Source organism: Hippocampus guttulatus, chromosome 5 (genome assembly GCF_054856545.1).
Source record: "Hippocampus guttulatus isolate MCC_2025c chromosome 5, RoL_Hgut_1.0, whole genome shotgun sequence".
Taxonomy (NCBI): domain Eukaryota; kingdom Metazoa; phylum Chordata; class Actinopteri; order Syngnathiformes; family Syngnathidae; genus Hippocampus; species Hippocampus guttulatus.
This window is the reverse complement of record NC_141265.1, coordinates 15,752,156-15,769,902: the sequence shown is the minus strand read 5'-3', so window position 1 is coordinate 15,769,902 and position 17,747 is coordinate 15,752,156. Positions and strand designations below refer to the sequence as shown.

Below are 17,747 nucleotides of genomic sequence, written 5' to 3'. Positions count from 1 at the left end.
GAATTGCGCTTTTGGAGAAAGAGAATCATTGCTTTGAATAAGCTTCTCTTTGTCTCTATTCTTGCCTGTATTTATTCATTCTGGGTTGTTTTTCATCATGGCTGCTTCCCCCCCTTCTTTGCAACACTCAAATCTTTACACCGTAAGGATTCAGCAGTCAATAAACAATATATCCACCACAAATCTCAGTTCCAATATTTCTCTCTCACTGGCGGTGGCCATTGGGACAGAGCATGCCCGTTTTGGGATTTGTAGCAGTTGGAATGTGCTATCATCTCACGGCTGAGCCAGCAACAAAGCATTTGCCGTTCCTTGCCACATGATTGGATTGGATTGGATAAACTGTCAAATGTACTGTATGTGTAGGTCAAAGGTCATCTGCACAAACTGTTGTTTTGGGGCCCTTTTTGCGATCAAGTTGTACAGTTTTCTGTTTCTTTTTGATGTTTGTCCTTGAACCACCAGTTTATTCTATTCTCTTCAATCGTGGAATTTTCTCTACTAGCTGTAGAATGTGGGTCATACCACAAGTGGATACTAATTATTTTTCCCCTCAGAAAAGATCAGGCGGTGACATCTGATAGACATCTTTTGGTAGTACGGCACATGGTATGTAATTGTATTTTTTGGTATTGTAATTGTATGTAGACGTAAGGATTCATAGTCGTCTTTAGGCCGCTACCAAGGTATGTCTTTCTTCAATTTTGATGAAGCCATTTTTCTATTGTTGATTTAATGTGACATAACAGTTAATACAGGTGACAGTAGTGCACAATGCCATTTCAAGGCCTCTCTTTTGCCAGCAAATTTTCTGCAACTGTATTTACAGATTAACATCGATAAACTACCAAAGTTAAAAAGAGATCCCAATCATGCCAAAACTAGCCCTAATTAGTTGTGCTATTCAGTGTTTGCTCAATGCAATGTTAGGGTTGTGTTCACACTCATTTTGACATTAGCTCGGTGGAGCTATTTAACGTCACAGACAGAAAGATGAGATGCCGGTGCTGACTCTTCGACCAAATGTAATTGTCATGGTTTATGGTTTGTGCTGTCAGTTTAACACCGCCAATGCCTTCAGTCCGTATTGGCACTCGCTAATGCAATGAGGGGCTCAATCAGAGCACTGTCACAAATTACGGAGGTGATTTTGATGGAATGATATTACGATCCTCCAATTGCTGTTGCTTTGGGGACAAACAAAGTACTGCGTTCACTGGTAAACGTGTCATTGCAACAGCACACTTACTACGAATAATTCCACAAGGACTCCCAGCTGTTGTTGTCCAACCATTTTCTGATTGTAGTGTCGTTTTTAGGTCGACAACTTGGTACAGGCAGCACTTGTAGAGAAAAGCTGGAAAAGACGATCATTCTCTACACTAAAGTTGTGAGTTGAGTTGCACATCATGGTGGAAGACAGTGGTATTTCATTAAAAAAAGAAAGGGAAATCTAACTATAGTGTTCTTCTCTCCCGTCCTTTAGTTGTTGGATTTCTTGGAGGGCCATCCCTGTGCATTTATACCACTCATCCAGTGCTCGCTGGAATTCGCAGTGAGCTACGTGTTCACGCCAGTCGGGGAAGGCGTCACCTTCGAGCGCTTCATCGTCCAGTGCATGAACCTCATCAAGATGATTGTTAAGAACGACGCCTATAAACCTGCCAATAACATTGAAGGTAAGGGGGATCAGTTTGTTTGAGATTTTTCATTACCTCTGCCGCTCCTCACCGTCTCCACACCTGTGTTCACTACGGAAGTACGACAAAAATATATCGTTATCCCTTTTGTGGCGACCTTGATTCTGTTGTCAAACTGCCACCATCATAAAACATTTATGACCTACACAGGAAGTGTTTTAGCACTTTAACAGTCTCGTATCAACGGATTGCAAAAAATGCCACTCTTGTAATGTATGAAACGTGACATGTTAAAACAAAACACAACCTACCTTTTGATAACTCACGACAAGCTAACCAGTGGATTGCGCAAGAAATTAAAGTGGGAGTCTTCATGGTAATCTTTTGAGACTTCTGACAATCAGGGCTTGACTTAACTGCTGTCTATCGGTGTGTGTTTAAGCAGACTAAGCTGAGCTGAACATACATTTTCTTTTGCGCTCCCATCTTCCAGACGGGGTAATATTGTAAAGCGCAAGGTTAAAGAGCCTAAGGGAAGATCGAGCTTTGGCTGACCGACTCAGCTATTGGCAGCCATGTGACTTTTTTTTTCAGTGCACCCTGTCACTCATGTCGACAGACGGGAGGTCTCTTGTGTATCTGCGAGTATGACAGGTCCACAAGCAGTGTCGCACAAATGAAAACACAACCGAAATTGCTTCATCCTTTATCGGCTGATTGATCCTTATACGTATTTTAATGCAGTGTTTGTTTTTAGTATTCTGAATAAATTGTGTTGGAAATTACTTTTTCCTGCATTGTTGCGCTCCACCATAATAGTAATAATTGTAATTCAGGAAATATTGACAGGGACAAAAGACAGCAATGTGCTAACTGGATTTCAATATTTGAGCTTCACAGCTTCATTGTCTTCATTGTAGACAGTAAACCGGAGAGTCTGGAGGCTCACAAGATCAAGACGGCTTTCTTCACACACCCCACGCTGAGAGAGATCGGACGCCGGCTTGTCTCCCATTATTTCCTTCTCACGAAGGAGGAGCTGGCCATGTGGGAAGAGGATCCCGAGAGCTTCGGTAAATCGATCAATTCAATCCAGATTTCCCAGAACTCCCTTGCGACAAATATTCTATTTCTAATTATTGACAGACTTGACAGACATTATGGTTCCTATTCAGAGCAGCAAGGGTTAACCGGTTATTTTTATTACATAGTACATGCTAGCGTCTCACATCTTTATAATTGTAGGACTTGTATCATTGAAAACATTACATGCAGTTTTATGCTGGACAAAGATGAATTAATTGCATTCCAGTACCTTTGAAGCTAAAATAATTTGGAAACACCATTTTGTTAAACCTCTGTCGCATCTTTATGGAAGCCGTTTTAAGCTGTGTAGCATGACTGTTATTAGATTTGAGCTCAAATGGAGGAGTGGATTGGTTCAGGAAAAACTTTCCAAATGAAGGCTTCTACATGTCATTGAGCACCATCTGACTCCCTCTCACCATCTCGTCTGCAGCTGTTGAGGAAACAGGAGGCGACTCGTGGAAGTACAGTTTGAGGGTAAGTAAAAACCTTTTGATTTTCAGATACAGATAACTGTCCATTTTGTTTTGTCTACTTTAATATATCCCCTTTGTCCTCCATTAACCCGACTCCCTGATCATATTAACTCCGGGTAAGGTTTCCTGGTCGCAAAGTAGCACACTCAGTCGAGTAAACACAACCTTTTCCCGCATTAGTCGCAGCACCCAGTGGGAGGGCTGGTCTGGCCACATATAACAAATAAAGTAAAGTCGTGAAAGAAAAGAAATAAATAGTGTTAATACCATTTTTAAAAAAAGATAGGAATGTTGATTAAGCCAACATTGCTATTTAATCTCAGCGGGAAACTACTTGCATTCTGTTGGTTTGCAATGTAGTGTGACAACCTTATACAGTACAGTCGGTTAAACTTTTTTTTATACGGAGATCTTACAAAATTTTCACATCAGCGGCATAACAAAACATAACAGCAGATTGGGGCATTTATGTTACAGATAATGCAATCAGACAATGAGATTCATGACGTCTTGGACAGCGGCAGTCATTGTTACGTTCCAATCGTATTTTGCACTGCTATGACCTTTGCATCAGCATGCCGTTAGGGCAGTTGTATGAGGACGGTCTACGGAGGATGTGTCACCGTGCACCTATTCCTTCCGTGTTCATGAATTCGGCTCACTGATTAGAAGTGACTCTTACTCGTCAATAAATCTGTGGGGAATGTTGCCAGTGATTTGGGTTTGTGTCACCCACCCTGCTGATCTTTTTGTTGGTAATGTGAGTGCACACATGCACGTTGTGATACGTTCCTAATGATCACTTTTCTCTCTCTTTCCTTTTAGCCCTGTACAGAAGTGTTGTTTTTGGATATCTTCAACAACTACGGCCGGACCTTGACTCCTGTGCTCCTGGATATGGTTCAGAATCTCCACGGTTAGTTAATTCCATCTCCAAGAGTAATTGCTTGGTTCCCCCCACCTCCCCTTATCATTTTTAGTGCAGTACATGTCAATGTTATGACACATGATAGTACATGGATTCCTGTTTTAAAGTTGAAGATCTGGAGAAACTGAACATAGTCAAGCAAATGCGAAATGCCCTTCAATTTTCACACAAATTCAATAATCCTCAGCAATCTTCAATTAATCGACAAATGGGTTAGCGAGTTCCTAATTAGCACCTTTCTCAGCAGGATTTGCCTGCTTTAGAAACAATAATAAATAAAGTTCTTGGAATTCTCGCTATTGTCCCCTACATTGGATGTAGTTCCCCTGTCAACATATAAATATTTCATAAAGTAAGAGAGCATGTAGGTTCTTTCACATTGCCTTTAGTGGTACAGTATATGTAACATAGCTTTGTCAGCATCCTTGACTTCCCTTGTGACAGACTATTATTAAAACCACTCAAGTCTCCAGGACTCGGTCACATTCACGCATATGCCTTTGTGCTCCTGATGGGGACAGGCTTATTTGTGTTGCCATTGTTTTTGGTTGTGTTTCTGAATTAACAGTGCCATTGCACATGCACTTTGGTTTTGGAGGGTTTGTTTCCGACCTCTCTTCAATTCTGCTCTCAGCTTCAAGTGACAAAGTGGAAATACATTCCACCGGAGCAAGAGCGACAGCAGATTAGAAAATTCTATGGTTGAAGGGAACTGGCTATTGATTGAGACCTCGGTGCACCACAAGTACTCATAGAGGTAGAAAGCAGACCGGTTAAATGGTGAGGATGTGACTTGATGGTGAACACGGGTCACTGGCTGAAAATCTCCATCCTGTGTAAATAGTCCATTGAAAACATCAACTCTTATGTCAAGAGGCCAATATTCAAATCGTGTTTTTTCATATGATCCCTGTTGAGTGAAAATAATGTCTTCTAATTTTGACACTCCACAGAGAGGAGTGGTCGCCACAACCCTGCTAAATTTTAATCATAAACAAAATCAAGTCTTTCAAAAGAGTTTTCAAAATGGTGCAATATCAAGCCAATTCACTCCTCTCTCGACGATCCGCTCAAATGTCAATCAAATGCCACTAATCCTGAAAAAATAGGCGCTATTTGGCGAGCATATTTCTTGTGCCTACATACAGTATAAGAACATGTGAGCCGCAATAACATATCCACTTAAAGCCTTCGGTGACTGAAATGTCCCACTGAGTCGTCACCCGCAATAACGAATCACTCTAATGCAGCCATGCCACGATGAAGCCCCTATACGCAAGTTTGACTTTTAAAAAAAAGTCAAAAAAGCTTCTACTTCCACCCCGCAGTCTAAAAAAACATGAGGAAAAAAACATATTTAATATTGTTGTTTTTTTCAAAATAAGGAACTAAAATAAAAACAGTACTGCACTTCTTAATGTCTCCCCCTCTCCCTCCCTTGTTTCTTTCTGACTTTCGGGTTGAGTGAACGCTGGCGCGTTTTGGCTGCCGCTGCTCAACCCGTATTGTTTTGTGTTATTTGTTATTGTAAAGTGTCCTTGGGTGTCTTGAAAGGCGCTTATAAATAAAATCTATTATTATTATTATTATTATTAATGTGCAACACATACAAAGCAACACCCCCCCCCCCCCCCATTTCCCCATTTCAGCACTTTCTCTCCTTTGTGATGAAAGTCTGCAAAGGTCAGATTAACAGAATGTTTCTGAGCAAATGAGGGCCTTTGTCTTTTGCTTCCCTTATGAGTCGTATAGGTTCTACCGTCTTCTTTTTCCTTTGTTAGGAAATGCAAACACATACTGGAATGAAAAGCTCTCATGCCTACTTGATCCATTTAAAATGACTGTTAATGCACTTCAGAGATACCAAACAGGTCTGTCAGATCAGCACTGGATAACATTTATATCCAGAGCGCATTTCTCACCAGATGCAACTCAGATTCCAATTATCGTGTTTACACCTGAGCAAATGAGCTGTAACAAAAGGGATAATGAGTTTGTATGAGCGTGCGTGCGCGTGCGTGTGTGTGTGCGTAAAATCCTGTCCTGTCCCACTCCCAGTGAACACGACTCTCATCCCATCATGCTCCTGCCCAGCATGACTTGAAAAAATAAAATTCGTATGTTTTTTTTTGTTTTTGAAGACTGCATATTTTATACATGCACTAAGCATAACATATTTTGTATAAAGATAGTGTGATGTACACTTTTTGTTCCTATTTAAAATGCCATTTTTGCCATGCATTTCTTTTTTTAGTATGCAGCTCCTCAGTTGGGCTGATGAAAAATTGTGGCACCTCTTCATCACTTAAATTGCCTATCCCTGGTTTAAACGATTAAAATAAGCAATTTTAAACACTTTCAGAGGAGTGTCAATTATTTTCTGAAATTCTGTATTTACAATCGGGCTCGGTCCTAATCCGTGGTGAACAGCAGGGCTCCACAATAGTTTCCTCATAAATGAAAATATTTTGTTTTATTGCAGGCCCAACCAACGTGGAAGATTCTGTTCAGTTGTTAATGAAGGATGCGGGTGAGTTAAACCTCTTTTTCATTTGTTCTTTCTACATCGTCACAGTGTTTGGACTTCAAGGGATGATTTAACGGCATCCAAAAGTGAATCAAATTGACTCCCAAGTGGATACGTCGAGTGTTGAGACATCAGTCATCTCCTGGCAGTCTTGATAAAAACACAACTTGATCATGAAGCTGTACACAGTGTGCACTGTTGTAGATAATTACAACTCTGAACGTCAACCCCGTTGAAGAGAAAAATGTGTGATGAGTAAATAATAACCATTTTAACAGTACTCTTTAGGATCTGACATTCATGATACGGCAGGGTTGTTGGTACTCAACAGTTAATAATAACCTGAGCTTGCTGTTTTGGACCAGGCTCTATTGCTAATCACACAGGCTATTAAAATATATGTGTGAATGAATAAATCAAAGGTATCATCCAGTGTGTTTCAAACCCCAGCCAGCAACTTTAACTCTCTATTGAGTGCACTTTGAGGGAGGATTGAAGATTATTTAGTGTCTACTAGGAGAAATAAAGCAAATTCCAAGAGTGGGGGGGGGGGTCATTTGTTTTGAATGTCACTGCCATTTGCTTTTTTCTATAAGATAAGGTGAACTCAATTGAAATGGGATTATCAAACTCAATTTTTCTTTTTTTTACGATTTGGGCTGGTTGATATCAGCCAGCCCGAATGCTATTATGACCACATGTTCTTGCAACTCTGACCCTCCATTTTGTGCTGTTGCAACTACAGTACAGCAACATGGGAAAAGGTAGGAAAAGGCTGGCTTTTGCAAGACTATGTGAAAGGGACCAGCTTTTTCAAACACAAGAGACAGGCACCCGTATACATGTCAGCATGAAAAGATCCGAAATTGACTTCCCAACAAAGAATTAGATGTTTATTTACTGTGTCTGTAATCCCTTTAATTGCTGAGAAGAAGTTAGTCGAACTCAACGTACCATGAGCAGAGTTTCCAACAGTTCCATTTACCTGTCCTGAATAGTCAACCTCTGGCAGTGTTCCGTTGATAAGAATCCAAGCACTTGCTTCAGCACCTTCAGCCCATCTGTCTTGTCTGACTCCTTGTACTCGCGCATCTGTTAGTCAGAACGAATGAGAGCAAATGTGACCAAGAGCCATGGAGCTGCCCATGCTGGACAAGCCGCTTGATCACATTTTTTTTTCATTTTCAATATTTTTTTCCCCCTGTGAGGCATATGTGCACACTACTGTCCTGCTGCCCTGTACTTTGGAGGACATTATCTTGGCTTCCCGCTTCCACAGTCGCGGAAGCCCTGCAGTCATCGACATCCTAAGTGCTTCACTTGACTGCATGATTTTACAGTTTCCTTAAGAGCTTGGGCGATATAGCTGCATCAGACAATCGTTCCGTTGCTGTAATTATAACTCTTGTTTAACTGCATTTTGTGTTTCCTTGGGTAGTCTCTGTGTGATACTGAAATTGGTTCGATGAACTTTGTATGTGAGAAGTATGCATAGAACCCAGAAATCAGGGGCAAATATTACAATACAATACAATACATGCTGATTTATATAGCGCTTTCACAACAGCGGCAGCTGTAACAAAGCGCTTAACAAAACAGTTAACGTAAAGTAAAATAATAAACACAACATAAAACACGGAGAGTCGTGCAGTCCTAACCACTTTTCCGTCACACGCTTTGTTGTTTGAAGCAGTTTGAGATGAAGAGATGAAAATATTATTTCACATCACCGTCGAATGCTGTACAAAAATGTACTAACTTGTTTCCGTTCGGATTCTTGATGATAGAATATTGATTTGTCAACTTCGTTTTATGGCTTTTTTCTTGCACTGCTTGCAGTGTTCAACGCAGTGGGATTGGTTGCCGACCAGCTGTATGACAATGTGGACTTTGACCAGTGGTTCAAGAATCAGCTTCTCGGGGAGCTGCAAGTCAGCCATCACAGGTGACATTGCGTTTTTGCTTCAAAGCCATTTATCAAACACGGGCCAATAATTTGTTTAAAAAAAGTCTTTTGATTTTTTTCTGGGGGGGGGGGTGTATAAATAGAAATCTTCCTTAAATATGACTGAAAGTTGGAGTTTGGACCCCCCCCCCACCAAAAGAAAAAAAAAATTGTTAATATTGTTGGTCTTGTCACATTAATATCTTGAATAGATATTGATAGAATAATGTTATATCATTCAGGCCCACTTCAAAGGGTGTGTCGTCGTACATTGTGTTGGTTGATTTTAAGGTGTATGATGCATTTTTTTTTTTTTTTTTTACATTTTAGGTGACAGGAATATTAAAATCTTAATTACAACATTGCCTCTAAGTTAATAAAGGTTTGATGACTGTGACATTTTGAGCCTGGGACAATGGGATTTGTTTATTTCCTATGGGAGGATTTTGATTTGACATTAGAACAACTTGCGTCACGTTATGGATTATGTTTGACGTTGGAGGTTCCACTGTTACGTTTGTCAGTGTACCTGGCATTTTGATGCCCATTCAAAGGTTGGTTTTGCTTCCACTGTGATATAAATTTGCTCTTTAATTTGGTATATGTTGTTTTTCAAACATCAGCAATGCTTACGAGTTTTCATATTTCACATTCCTATCAGAGTGACTCCAGCTAATTGCCTATTGACTTCTGTTACGTTATTGAGTCGAATAATCAGCACAGTCAGTATATGCCAAATGCCTCATTAGTACCCAGCCGATATGTGTCGGCTGCATTAGCCACTGCCGCCTGTGTCCACTCATTTGCTCCCGGTCTAGTGACACAGCAGTTGAGGCGGCAGTGCAGCCTCATCACGCTCTCATATCGTCTGCAGACTCAGGCAGCGAGCCGAGAGATGAACACATTTAAAAAGTGATGAGAAAGTGGGAGAGCGGCTGCTGTGAGTGATATGAAGAACAAAGGAGCGGTCTGCAGGCACAAATGCCAGGGCAATCAAAGTACCAACCCGGCAGCGCTCCAAAGATCAGCCACTCAGGCGGCTCTGCACGTCAGCGAGCCGGCGCTCTGATGTCACTGTGACACTGTTGCTCCGGCGCTTCAGTCCATTTTACTTTGTTTTGCCAACGTGGCTGCCGACTCCAAGGATTTAATGTTTGTTTATTCTGCTGTTGTTTTGATCACAAAAAAACATTCCCATTGTCATTTTCATCATATCAGATATGAGCAGTACGTTTCTTTCTGTGGGGGAACATTCATGTTTCGTCATAGTTTGTTCTTACATAAATATAACATATGCTTGAAGGTATGTATCTTATCTAGCCAAAAGTGCGTGGCATTTTAAATAGGAACAAAAAGTGTACATCACACTATCTTTATACAAAATATGTTATGCTTCGTGCATGTATAAAATATGCAGTCTTCAAAAACAAAAATAACTTACAAATGTTATTTTTTCAAGTCATGCTGGGCAGGAGCATGATGGGATGAGAGTCGTGTTCACTGGGAGTGGGACAGGACAGGATTTTACGCACGCATTAGAAAAATTAATGGCTCATTGAATGTGAGAGGACTTGTGGGGTGTGTTGTTGTAATTTCACTTTGTGTCACAAAATTAAGTTGTTGTCCTTATTCATATAAGGCACATGCAAAATAGTAGCTCACCACCAGTTCCTTTTAGTCAGGGTTAGAAATAATCATGGACCTGCTGAATTTTTCTTGTTCTAGGTTGTACATGCTCCTTGAGTTGTTTGAAGAGACTGCAAGACTGATGTAGAAACTTCATGAATATTAAAGTGATTTTTTTTTTGGCTGATTGTTATTCGTTTTCCCCCTGTAGCAATTACTGACGTGTTTTTTTTTCTCTCGTGCATGCATAGCTCTGTGCATGCTTTGTACATGCAGAGGCTGGGCTGCATGTTTCCCAGTGGTGTGCGTTAGTTAGATCCTCTGACATATGTTGGTAGGAACAATGTCTTCAGACACTGTGTTGGAGAACCTCACAAAGAACTGTGGCTGTGGTGCTTTAATTATGAAGATAAAAAGAATCCACTTGACATTCGCGTTATATTTAGATACATTCTATCAAACAAACTTTGAGACTGTGATTACAGTGGGAAATGCATTTCACCATTGTCGATATAAGTCATCTACTTGGCAGTATTTCTGAACAAACAAAAAGTCTCTTTCAAAGTAGCTTTTCTGGCAGCTTTCTAAACTTGTCCTTTGCATAAAAGTTGTAGTCACTTACCTTTCGTAGAAGCATTGCTTTTAGATGCAGGACAAAGTCCAGAGTCAAATGCCCAAAAATGGTACACCAATTTTGGTTTTAATATTTTCATCTTTTGTATTTTTTTTGTAATGAAGTGACCACATCCCATTAACATTCAGACCCCCCCCCCCCACACACACACACACGTGTCAAGCATTTATTTAAAAAAAATAAGGGGAAAAGCACTTGCTTTGTCAGAGAAAGATGCGAGTTTAAAAAAAAAAGTTTGACACCACATTATAACCATGCCTGGCCACAAAACCTTCAGGATGGAGCTGAAAAACTCCATCTGCTGCAGCTCTTGTGAAACCTGTGAGCCATGGTGCCCCAAACAGATGTCTGCTTGGACCAGATTTGGTGGCCAGGATGTGGCCAAACACACTGATTAGAGTCCAGGTGGACCGCATGACATTTGGATCCTCTTCATTAACAAGATGGTCAATGTCCCGATGTCCTTGGTTTGGTCTACAATCCGTCTTTACTACCAGTGACACAGCTTGTTCAAAACTACTTTGGTGTTTTGGAAGGGGGAAAAAAAAAACTTATGTGAGGGTAGGGTTTCAACAACAAATAGTGATTGGATGATAGTTGTGTGGCTGTAACAGCAATGAAATGATTGTCATGTCAAAGTAGAAGCTGAAGAGTAATGCCTCTGTAACACAGAGGGGCTCTGCAAAATAGCCGCAGCGGAGACATATCAGAAGATATGGCAATGCCCTTCTTGTTGCGCAGAATCAATACATATATATACAACTGTGTGAGCCACACCGGCATCCTGCAATGAGGTGATGAGATGACGTCGGCGCACGCGTCACTTGTGACGTCTGAAACCGAACTATAGCAAGGGCCGGCAGGATTTGCGGACTGTTATCTATTATAAGCAAGTTAACTTGTCAGAGGTATATTTGTGTAGAGGTTAAGGCAATTAATCCTGATTGGACCGTCATGCTCACTGGTTTCGGCGCACACAAATAGTGAGGCCTGTCATGTTTATCTTTGAGCTTGCAAATTGAATGAGTGGCAGAGTTTTGTTTTAGTGTCAGCTCACCTTCATGATCAATCAAGTGTAATTACCATTCCATTTTAGGAGCTGGAAGTGTTATGACTGACCATGTTGGACACCTTACATAAAGGAAAGTAAACTTGCCCACGCAGAATGAAAATATGGCGACCGTATTGCTCATCTATCATTTGTGCCTTAAATACCCTTTGTGGTACGAATTCCGCATTGCCAAGAAAGCTTTTGTGTCCTGCAGACGTGGTTTGCTCTATTGTCAGACTCCGACGGCATACGAAGAATGTTGCGAAAGAGTGGCATTTTTACTTTGCCTTTGATGGCCTGACCTTTTTAGTTTGCGATATACGAGGTCTGCTCTTTCGCAGAGCGAAAAATGTTCTCCCTGTCGTCTTTCGTTTTCTACGCTGGTACCGCTTTGCACCAGGCTTACACCTGTCATTCAGGTGTGTTATTTAAAGATGTAAAAGGAGCTGTTTGCGCGCACAGTAGTTTGCGTGTTTTTTTTCCTTTCACAAATCTTCAGTAGATCACACGCATCACGATGCCCGCCACAAGCGCTCAAACACAATTTAGCGCTCGCTATTTGGAATCGTTCTATACATCAAGCCCTTAGACTTTTCGCCTGCTTCCACTTACAAATCTTTGTCAACACGATGTGACGGAAGTCCTTTTTATTTATTTATTTTTATTTATTTTTTTTATTTTCTTGAAGAATACCCCACAACTAATCATCTTTTACTCATCTGTGATATCACATGAGTCTTAACATGCTCAAGGGGAGCTGTTGTATGCAGCCTGATTAATCAGAGCGCTGTGGGGCTATTGCCAAAGCCATTTTTCTCTGGCAACCGCTGTACTTGCTTGGTCAAGTTGGAAATGGGCCAGATGCCTCGGTTAAAATAGTAGCTTGTAGAGAATCAAAATGCACTGCGAGACTCAGTTTGGCTCGAAACCTACCTTAATTAGATGCTCATCCGTTCTATTCACTTGATCCACTGCTTCAATGCCATCTTTTCTTTGCGGGACGATAAGTCAACTCCATTTATGCTCACGAGTAGCTATAAATAAAACATGTTTAGCTTCGAATTTCAAAAGACTGACATGTATTGATTGATTCTCCCCCCCTCAACACAGCAGTGTTAAGTAATTTTTTTTTCTCAAATGTTGATCAACACCGGCTGCAGCTCTCAAGCAAATGAGAATTTGAACAAAAAGTACAAAATAATTCAGTCAGAGCATTCAACATCGTTGAACAGATGCAAGACCACTGCTCAGTCATCCAAGTGATAACCGGTGCTCATCTCTATCACGTAAAATAAATAAATAAATACATCCACCAAATTTGCTAGAATTTTTAAAGCTTTTCGGCATTACACTTGGACTCCAATTCCCACCATGTCCCCAAGTCCAGAGTCACGTTGTTGTTCGCTGCAGTTTTTCTTTTTTGACATTAAACACCCCTACAAAATGGCATAACCCCCAAATAGTGTGCCATATTGCGAATAGAGTGTACATTCTAACAGCCCTAGTTTGCTTTTTTGAAGTCACTTCTTCCAACAAATGCTATCTTCCACAGAGAGCTTCCACAGCATCAGAGAGCTCTCATTGTTCAAAGGTATCAGTCAGGAGAAGGATACAAGAGAATTAACAAGTACAATATACCATGGAACACAGTGTGACAATCATCAAGTGGAGAAAATATGGCACAACCATTACCAAGAACTGAACGGCCCACCAAAATTACAAATGAAAAGGCGAGAATGAAAATGGTAAGGGGGAAGCCAGGAGACTGAAATCAACATTGAAGGAGCTGAAAGTATGTCTGGTATGCACATGCTGTGAAATACGTGACAATCTCCTGTCTTCTTCATGATTCTGAGGAGTCGGTTGGCCTTACAGGAAAAACATCCATGACCAGCTACATTTTTGAAAAACAAAAAGAGAAAACACAAAACCACTTGAAATCTCCCAATCTCATTAGGGGAAAATGTCTTATGGTCATATGGAGACAAGGTTGAACCTTTTGGCCAGAGTTCCCTAAGGTAGCATGGCATAAACACAACACTGCTCATTGGGGGGAAAAACAAACAAACAAAAAGAAAGCAAAAACAGCATACCTATAGTGGTGACAGCATCATGCTTTGGGGGTTGATTTTTTTTTCTTCTGCTATGAAGGCCCCCCCCCCCCCCCCCAAAAAAAAGAAATCACGGGGAAATGCCTACTGGGACATCTGAACTTTATTTGGGGTTAATCCGAATTACTTGAAAGCGTGGCAGATGTGGGTTGACTCACATTTGACATGAGTTTTGAATGTGATTGCTCAATTCTGAACACAGTCCCATCCCTAGGGTGCACGCGCGTGCGTGTCACCACAATGTCTCAATTATTTATTTTTGCCTCCATATAAAGTATTTCTCCCCCCCCAACCGAGTTGAACCAAGTTCCATGTCTGTACCTTAATGCAATCTCATTGTTCTCTGCAGGTACAAGCTGATTCGACGGCGAGTCATCTGGCTAATAGGCCAGTGGATCCCAGTCGAATTCAAATCGGACCTTCGCCCTTTACTCTACGAGGTCATTCTTAGTCTCATGCAGGATCCGGACTTAGTGGTAAGTCAGCTTCAAAAAAATCCACGGTTACGTCGAGCGATTGGCTCGCCTCTCTTCAATATGCTATGCTAGTTCCTCAGGGCTTTGCAGGAAATGAAAGCTGGCTGGATAAAGTGTTTTATTTCTTCCCTCGAGGAAGAAGTACAACACACCCGTAGAAGTGACATTCATTGTATTTAACTGCCAGCATATCAACAAAATCAAAATTTCTTTTATTTCCCATTCATTTAGCCAGACAAGCCAACCACAATATGCCGCAATAGTTCACAAACGCAATGTTACTCAAAAGTGTAAAATGAAACAAGATGTGCACTGGTTGAGTCATCCGCATGAAGCGTCAAGAGAGAACCACTCGCCGTGCAATCGTGAGCTGCGTGTTGCGTATGGATGCCTTTTCTGTAATGAACTCTCACAGTCTGTTATGATGTAAGCGTTTGTTCGTGGTCAATATTTTGATCATGCGTTTCAAGAGTCTATGCATTAAGGGAAAATAAGAGTGGAGCTCTCCCAAACCCCAATGCCCTTTTTAATGGTGATGTGAGGGAAGAAAATATACAATTCTTATTCCTGGCTTGCACATGCAATGCCTGCACTTTTTGTGGTGTTTAATTAAATATCTTTATGCTTACGATAGTCTGTGATTGTGCTTCCGCACAGGAAGTTGTGTTTGCCCTTTTTTCCCCCCAGCAATACAGTGGTACTTTTACTTACAAATGTCTCTTGATATGAAATTTCCAAGTTACGAAACGTTTCAACAGGAAAATATTGCCTTTAGTTACGAAAGAAATTTCAATATACAAAAGGTTAAGATACAGTATGGCCTGTTACTCGCAGCTCCGAGTTTTCTGAATGCAACGCACTTAGAGCTGCTCTGCCATTGGCTATTCCCGAGCATCATCCTGGCATCTCATTGGCTAAGAGGGACCTCTACCGTATGTGTGCAGATAGATAGACATGTGTCAGCGTCCTCGTCATTTGCCCCTCGGGGGCTATGAGGCGTTAGTTTTATGTAAATGGGAATCACCCAGAAAAAGTGTTCACCAGTCGGGAAATGGGTGACTATGCTGTTGATGTTTGCCTTGGACATTTTCGAAGGACTGCTAAAAGCCGACAAAATTAAACATCTTTGGATCACTTCTTCACAAAATGCCAGGCAAAAAACACTTCTGAGAGAGAACATGGACTAAAAAGGGCAAAAAAGCCAGACGAGGACGCAGGTGAACGTTAAATGACCATCATTTTTATTCTTTATTCTTTGTTTTGTACATTGTGCACAACTCTCATTTATTGTGCAATAATCGAATTTGTAACATGTATTTGTTACATATTTTGATGCATTTTTTTATGTTTTCTGAAACATTTATGTCTGAATTTGGGGAAGGGGGCTTGGAACAAATTAGGGCATTTACATGGAAAACACGTCTCTACATACAAAATGTTCTAGTTAAGAAATTTCTTCCAAAACCAATAAATTTCATAAGTAGAGGTACCAATGTACTCAGTTTGCAAACTCGAGATGTTTGTATCTCCTCACATGGCTTTTATTATAGAAGTAAAATGCACTTTATTCAAGAAAATGTGCAGCAAAAGCTGCTGTTAGCTCATTTACTAGCTCACCAATCATTTTTAGCTCTAGTTCAATATTGGCTGTGTGAATTAGAGCCTCCCAGACCACAATGCATTACTAGTATTGATCCCAAATGGGCACCAGCTAACAAAAAATATCGCTAAAGAAATGTACATGAAAGACAACCTAACATCGGCTCTTTTCTCTAATGACAATGTTCTCTCCTGCCGCTTCTATGTTCAGGTTATGCATACACTTTATCCAAATGCTGAAGAGGATCTTAGGATCCCCCACCCCCTCCCCAAGCATTTGCATTTCCAGTGGGAGGCATTGATTTACTTTGAATTTGTCGCTAAACTTGCGCTGAAAACGTAAAGCCCTGGCGATATAGGAACAAGTTAATTACTTTGCCTCATCTACAGGTGAGGGCTTTGAAGATGTTCCAATGTGGATGTTCTCTTTATGGACCTGCAATGGACTGCAGTTGTGAACAGTCATTTGTAATTGAGGGACCACGAGTTGAAGTGGATTACTAACCTGATTAAGGAAATGTAATGAACAAGTTTAACTTCAAATATGTTGCGCAGTCCCCCAGCTTAAAGTACTAATATCGCATACACGTGTGTTTGTGTTGCATTCTGAACAAATTCATTTGGTTTGCCTTCAAACTGTGTATTTGTGATACCACAATGGAAGTTGTCCCACTCTGGAGGTATTTATGGGAATTTAATCAGTTTTATGCTAAACATGTTAAATGTAAATCAACTGCGCCCCAGGTTGAAAGTTTTCTTTCTGATTCAGTGAGCTTTGCCAAACTCATTTTCTCCTCATTTATACTTTATAAGCAATGCATTTATCTGTCACACAGTTTAAGAGTGATTATTAATGTTGCACCAATTTTTCAGTTAGGTGCTCAGACAGATTGTTTTTCTCGTGACCCAGATTGTTTTTCTTTTGACCAACTTTCATCAAGTTGTCTTCCACACTTTGCACACTAATTGAAATGGAGTGTGTTTGAATTATTAAAGCCAGTGCTGACAACATCTGACGGGCCTGATTTGTCCGTCATTGTTGGTCCAATATGGCTATTTCTACTTTATATAGCATGTGCAAAAGCTGTTGAGTGGATGCTTTTTTTGTGTGTGTGAACATCTTTATTTTATTTTTTTAATAACTCAATGCTTGACAGCACATGCTACCTGTTTACCCTATTGGGCTGCTTTATACAGACATCTTGAACATTTTTCTGCCCCAAAATTGTATTGTAAGAGTGGCACTGCATACCTTGACAAAGGACTGCCCCATCTTAATTTCCTGGATTATGAGCCATGGCTTCATTCAAATTTTTTTTATTGCATTCATTTATTTTTTGCCGTGTGTTTTGAGTGACGATTTGAGGTAGGAATGCTCAGGTATGCTTTCTCTAAGTAAATAGGTGTTGGTGGAAGCACTGGAAACTGCTACATTTTCAGCAATGTCCTGTGAGCTCTCACTATCTCTGGGCATGTTCCATCACATATTGTGTTTATTGTAAATATTTTCACATCAGACTCTCAGACACTTGATTTTGAGTTTCTTCCAATACCAAATCCCAATCCGATACTTCAGCAATGTGTTAAGAGGGGGGCGGGAATAGAGCGCGTCCAAACGGTCTAATTTTGTTTGCTACCAGCATGTGTA

General features: G+C 40.6%; 1 protein-coding gene across 1 annotated transcript in view; it reads left to right on the top strand.

Annotated features, from left to right (window-relative positions):
* Positions 1–17,747, top strand: part of ipo11 (importin 11) — an 80,030-nt gene that overhangs the window by 22,846 nt on the left and 39,437 nt on the right. Inside the window, exons 9-16 of the mRNA XM_086111944.1 lie at positions 1,320–1,390; positions 1,487–1,679; positions 2,561–2,713; positions 3,160–3,203; positions 4,028–4,118; positions 6,613–6,660; positions 8,497–8,602; positions 14,374–14,500. Of these exons, the coding sequence (XP_085968070.1) occupies positions 1,320–1,390; positions 1,487–1,679; positions 2,561–2,713; positions 3,160–3,203; positions 4,028–4,118; positions 6,613–6,660; positions 8,497–8,602; positions 14,374–14,500 (833 nt within the window). The remainder of the gene's footprint in view (positions 1–1,319; positions 1,391–1,486; positions 1,680–2,560; positions 2,714–3,159; positions 3,204–4,027; positions 4,119–6,612; positions 6,661–8,496; positions 8,603–14,373; positions 14,501–17,747) is intronic.